General features: G+C 36.0%; 2 protein-coding genes across 2 annotated transcripts; one reads left to right on the top strand and one right to left on the bottom strand.

The window, feature by feature from the left end:
• Positions 1-389: 389 nt before the first annotated feature.
• LOC143605536 (pathogenesis-related thaumatin-like protein 3.5) lies at positions 390-1,720 on the bottom strand. Its single transcript, XM_077081615.1, has 2 exons — positions 1,180-1,720; positions 390-688 (listed from the first exon to the last, which is right to left on the bottom strand). The coding sequence occupies exons 1-2, from the start codon at positions 1,682-1,684 to the stop codon at positions 399-401; spliced, it is 795 nt and encodes a 264-aa protein (XP_076937730.1). The 5' UTR covers positions 1,685-1,720; the 3' UTR covers positions 390-398.
• Positions 1,721-4,933: 3,213 nt separating this feature from the next.
• On the top strand, positions 4,934-6,413 carry LOC143605537 (uncharacterized; the record flags this gene model as incomplete). The annotated part of the gene is made up of 2 exons (XM_077081617.1): positions 4,934-5,178; positions 6,039-6,413. Coding segments are annotated over exons 1-2 (618 nt in total), but the record flags the coding sequence as incomplete, so codon positions are not given.
• Between the last annotated feature and the right edge of the window lie 6 nt (positions 6,414-6,419).

The raw sequence follows: 6,419 nt of genomic DNA, 5'->3' as shown, positions 1-6,419 counted from the left end.
TGTGTACATACATGTGTGTAACTGACTAACTGCTCTCGTGTTTTCTCTTGCTTTTGACATCTTGACACATATTTTGAGTGAAACTATGAAAAAGAAAGTAACAAACGTTACACATGTACTAAGAACAACGATAGAAATGAAGCTACAACGAGACATGTCGATATATAAACTTGTAGATTGGCGTTTGACGGTGTGGTTGTATGCATAGACCCTCCCGTTTGGCCATTTTTAATACGTGGAACTATCAATGGGTCGGGTTTGGGTGTTTCTTCCATACTGCATTGAAAAATCAACAAAAGATTCTATTTAACGAATTAGAGGTAAAACTTTAGTTCAACTTGTTAATGAATTGCGTCGATGTGTTGACTTAATAAAGACGCATAAGAGATTTGTAGAAGTTACCTGTTATTGTTGTTGTTGTTATTGGGGCAAAAGATGATGACATATTCATACGCGTTACAAGTAAACGTGCTGGTACAGTCATCAAATGCGTAGCTATAAGCACGAGGACAAGCTCGTTTAAAGATACTAGAATAGTAAGACGGTCTACATGTGTTTGGATTTGCATAATGCCCGCTACAACAATATTGATCCATACCAAACGCACCACAAGCGCTATTGCAAGCAATAACGCCTCCTGCACCTCCACCACCATCACCACCCACCACCTGAAGCTCTTTCGGGCACCCTATAAAACAAAGTTTTAACTAGACCAAACGAATGAAAACAAACACTTAAGTGAACAACTTTTCTTGTTGGTGTTCCTTTATGTTCGATCGTTAACATGTAAGTGAACAGTTCACGAATATAAATGGACATAAATGAACATAAATGAATGATGATAAACCAACACGAGTTAAAATGTAAATGTTAATGTCTAAATTATACTTATTATTACATCAAACATTTCATATTTAAACAAATATATCTAAAAAGGTTTTAAAATATGAAAATCAACTTGTTTTCAAATTATTACTATTAATAATAAATAAATTTAAATGGATATTTAAACAGACATAAATGAACAAACAGATATAAACGAACATAAATTCGTTCACGAATGATAATGAATAAATAGAACATTTGTTCACGTTTGTTAGTTTAACTAAATGAGCAAAAAACTATGTTTATAGTCGTTCGTTTATTAAATAAACGGACATAAATAAACTTTAGACTCACCCATGTTAATGTCCGACGCGCAGCCTGTCGCGTTACACCCACCCGATGTGGACCGTGGCACAACAATAAGTGGCAGATTGTAACCATCAACAAAACTAACATCATAATAATCTAGATTATTATACCCGCCAATCGTTATCTCGAATAGCGACGCAGGGGGCGTTGCTCCCATGCCACTACATTCCATCTTACCACCACAATCAGCGGTTTGGCATTTCCCTACACCCGTTGCATCAAACGTGCACCCGGTTCTAGCCCATACTCTCCCTGACCACTTTGGTGTCGACGTAGGGATTTGCGCGCTTTGGCCCGAGTTTAACTGGAACCCCGAAGTTGGAAGCGGGGTTGATCCTGCACCCGAGAGGGTAGCTGGCCATATTGTAAACGGGCAGTTGTTCGTTATGGTGAACACCGAAGCCGAAGAACACGCGAACAACGAAATAGTATAGGTTAAAACAATGAATCTATAGGTTGATAATGATGAATTTGATAATATTGTAAGCATGTTAAGCTATTGAATATATGTTTGTTATATTGTTTTGTGTTATAACTTATAAGAGTGGTTCATGTATATAAATAATATGGGCTATGAAACTTATGGTTGCTTTGATATAAAGGGTGTGTAATGTGGGTGGCCTTTGAAACAAGTAATTCCTTTCTTTAACACCTGAAGAGTGTGTTAATGTTGGGAAAATGTGTTATTATTATTATATTGGTAAGTTGAGTTATCCTGGAGTGGGGTATAGGTTAGAGGAAAAATAAACAACTTAAAACATGACCTAAAAAAACTTAGAAACTAGGTTTTTTATATACCCGGGTTTTTAATACCTGAATTTGTACGACCCCACCCGTAGGTTAGTAGGCATTTCAGTATGAAAAACCCGTACCCGGTAATACCTGAAAACCGGAACCGGGTTTTTTAATACCTGAAACCGGGTTTTTCAAATACCCGATCTATAGCTGAAATTATCCAAAAAATACCCCAACAAAGTGTAACCCCTTAAAAACCCCAATCTATACCTGAAAAATAGTCGAAAAAAGCCTGTAAAACCCGAAAATATGGTTTTTTTCAATACCCAGAAATATGACATTCAAATAAAATCCGAATTTAGGGTTTTTTCAATACCCGGATATACGGTAATCAAACACCCGGTTTTAGAATACTCAGTTTTATACTCGACTCGAACCCGATGCACAAGATATGATTTTTTTGAGACAATACCGAACCCGACCCCGGTATTGCAAATACCCGATTTTTCAATACCCGTCATACACAACCCGTATCTATACTCAAACCTGGGGATTTGAAAAACCCGACCCGTATCTATCCCAAACCGTATTTGAAAAACTCGATTTCTATACCTCTAGTATAGGTAGCATAAAGATGGTTGTGAAAAGGGTAATCTAAAGATTCCTAATCCTTACATCTAAAAAAACACTATTTTGGGAAAAAAGCAAACAAAATTCGATTTTAATTTTTTTATTATTTAAACTAATAGATCTATAAAGGGTTTTATTCTTCGGCCCATCCCATGAAACCTTGGTATCAAACCATCGTGGCCAAAAATAGTGTGAACATTGCAAAAAAGAATAAGTATGAGAATAGTAATAGATACCAAAAATAGAGTGTGGTTAACTCTATCTACATGATCATGCTAGAAAGATTTTTTTAAAAGTAAAATTATTGTAAATAACTTATAGTGAAACTTATAATTGTAAAATAATTTGATTAAGGTTAATAACTTGTTTTTGAATTTACACGGTTGATCTAAAAAGAAGCTTAAAATTCAGTAGTGGAACACAATCAAGGTGTTATGCCCTTCGATTACCTCGTTGTAGTGATGATGAAGTTCTTTTGACAAAGAAAAACTCGATAAGTAGCATATAGTTCGAGCGTAAGCTAATAATTAGTTGTCCATAAAAGTGATGTTCGCATATATCTTGTTATTTCTTATAGTGAAACTCTAACTCCGACGGCTACAAAAATAAATATATGTTACATACGAAAAGAGGATTGCAAGTAGAGATAACAAAAGAGCCTCAAGGCGTTGAGAAACCCGAAACATTCTGGAAGAGTATTTGTAAAAGAGGGTTTTGTATTAGATGGTATCCATCCGACTGTGCGAATTGGTTTACACACACCAAAATCGAATATATCAAGATATTGAATAAAATTAAAAGACGTAATAACATGAACCGACACATTACAATTGTATGGAATCAAAACTTGCCTCTTAAATAAGTTGTACCAATATTACATAAACCTCAAGTGTTCTCAAGTGCACTAACAATGCAACTAAATTACCTTATGAGATTATTTACACCACGTCTATTGGTGACCATGACTTCCCTTTCATTTTTTTTGTTAATTTCTTTTTACCTGTCATTTTTACCCATATCAAGATCCAATTAAAACAATTTGCCATTTTGTTTCATTCTTAACCCGGGTCGTTGTTTCAACCATAATCGAGCAGTGATAAGGCTAAACATGTTGTGGGCGTTAAATGTGTGCCTAACACATGTCTTTGCCAAACACCAAAACAAGCTTGTGAAATTTTGGACGTGAAACCCACCGATGCCAACCCATTAATGCCCAAATTGTATCAATGAGACAACGTTCATCCCAAACTGACCAATCACAGTTTTTTTGTCAATTGTTTCCTTGTACATGTCGGCTTGGATTGGAAGACAGGGTGGTCGACGACCCCGATCACCCTGCTAGGCCCGAGTTATTAAAAAATATTTTTATGAAAAAAATATATATTTATTTTTAATGTTTCCAATTATTCAACTCATGTAAACATATTTTTAGAAACAAACTATTTTTTACATAACCTAAATCATAATCAAGTAAGTAAATTTAAAATTTTTAATTATTTAAACCAATAAAAAACTCTTTTACTCAAGACCTAAAATTTTTTCCGTCTTCAACCCTAATTTTTTTAACGATCCTCAGAGACGGCACTGCTCATTAATCATACCACGACTCCCTAAAAGCCCTGTTCAGTGAAAACAAAAGCCTACGGTCGCTGTTAGCACCATTTAGTGAAAACAGAAGCGACAATTTTCAAACGAACAAATGAAAACCATGAGTAAAAGAAGACTAGAATGAGTGACCCACCACCTTAACAATCCCACGACTCCCAGATAGCCCCGTTTAGTGAAAACAAAAGCCCACTAGTCACTGCTAGCTTTGCTCAGTGTAAACAGAAGTGACCCTTTTCAAACGAACAAACGAAGGGCCAAACGAACAAATGAAAACCATAACGAGTAAAAGATGACTAGAACGAGGGACTCACCTCCTTAATCAGCCACGAGTCCCAGATAGCCCCCGTTTATGAAAACAAAAGCCCACCACTCACTGCTAGCCCTGTTCAGTGAAAACAGAAGCGACACTTCTCAAACGAACAATTGTAAACCACAACGAGTAAAATAAGACCAGGATGAGGAACTCGCTTCCTTAATCATCTCATGAGTTCCTGATAACCTCGTTTAATAAAAAAGGGAGGAAATAATGTAATTATTGAATGAGAGTTGTAGACTTTTTATCGTTACTTTACTTTTTATAACATTCTTTATTAATGACGGGGACGTCACGTGTCGTATAACGCCCATGTACAAAAAGGGGAGATGGAAATCCACACTAGATTCGTTTCTTTTGTAAAACGACACTCTTTTCAAAAGCAGTAATCACTAATAATAATAAACCTCCAAAACCGTTAAAAGTACCACTATTCAAAACCCTAGATTCAATTCATGATTCTGAAACGTATTCTTCTCTTCATATTCATCTTCCTCTACACCTTCTACGATAACTGGCTTCCAACACCCTCTTGCACCCTTGTTCCAGGTCCAAACGACCCACAAATCAACACCCTACAGGTTGAAGATGAGCTCAAGGTTATCATGGTTGCTGATTTGATGTTACCGGGTCGTGAAACTGGATCTGGGTACTTGGATATGCAGTTTATGGAGTTCTATTTTGCCAGGTTTTTTAAGGTGTGTTGGTTTTTGAGGTGCACACCAAGTGTTTGATGAAATGATTGTGTGAATGTTGTTATGTTTATAATTAAATATTGGGTACCCTTTTGGTTTTTGAAGTTGATTATGAAGCTGGTTATGATCTTATATTGGTTCGGTTGTTGAACTGCACAACAAGTGTTTGATAAAATGATTATATCAATGATCAGTGTTGTAGAATTTACTAGGTGCTAGTAGGTCGGTGGGGTACTGGCTAGCGATCAATCGGATTGAAATTTTTATTCAGTTACCACACACACACACACACACACATTTTTATATGTTATTTACGGAGTTTGGCCAGAAGTTGGATGGCGGTTTGATCCGACTTGGCCGATTAGCTAAAAATTAATCAGTTGACCTTTGACTACCAACTAGTCGGCCATTTTTTTCCCGCTTTTTCTAACATTGTCAATGTTGATAATAATCTGATAAAAATTGGGCACCCTTTAGGTTGATTAGCGATTGAGCTTGATTATGAAGCTGGTTATGGTTTAATTGTTGAATAACACACCAAGTGTTTGATTAAATGATTATATCGATGCTCATTATAGTCCTGATAGAAAATGGGATGCTCTTATGGTTTTTGAACTTAATTATGAAGCTAGGCCCGGATCCTATATTGGTTCATTTGTTGATAATAGTCTGATAATAAACGGGGTACCCTTTTGTTTTTTGAACTTGATTATGAAGCTAGCTGTGCATCTTATATTGGTTCAATTGTCGATCTAACTGTGCTCTAAATTTCTAATAATATTGATGTTTTCCTTTGAAGGATTCTGACATTTGAATTCTTGAAGCATCATAATCTGATCTTCACATGTTAATATTTCAACCAGAAATCATTTGAATTCTTGAAGCCTGATATGCTGATTGTATTAGGAGACTTATCTTCTCAAGGATCAAAACTGAGTCAAAGAAAATGGTCATACGTGGTGCAACAATTTCACAACTTATTGGGCCCGTTTCTTGATCTGACGTATCATGTTGTTCCTGGAGATAGAGACATTGGAGAATGCAGTAAGCTGAATGAACTATCTGCTAATAAGATAAGTAGAAGTTTTCCAGGTTTGGATTCTTCCGCTTGTGGATCGTTTGATATTGGAAATGTTAACTTTGTTTCGCTTAATTCGGTGGCGTTATTATGTGGAAACAATGATTTACGGTTTAGTGTTGAGAAGGCGCTGGAAACAGAACATTTAGAGTTGCAAACAGAAAAT

The sequence above is a fragment of the Bidens hawaiensis genome, unplaced genomic scaffold (genome assembly GCF_021521415.1).
Source record: "Bidens hawaiensis isolate Kalapana, Puna unplaced genomic scaffold, B.hawaiensis_p1.1 tig00070067_1, whole genome shotgun sequence".
NCBI classification, from domain to species: Eukaryota; Viridiplantae; Streptophyta; class Magnoliopsida; order Asterales; family Asteraceae; genus Bidens; species Bidens hawaiensis.
Note: the sequence above shows the minus strand (reverse complement) of the source record. Positions and strands in the feature narration are given on the sequence as shown.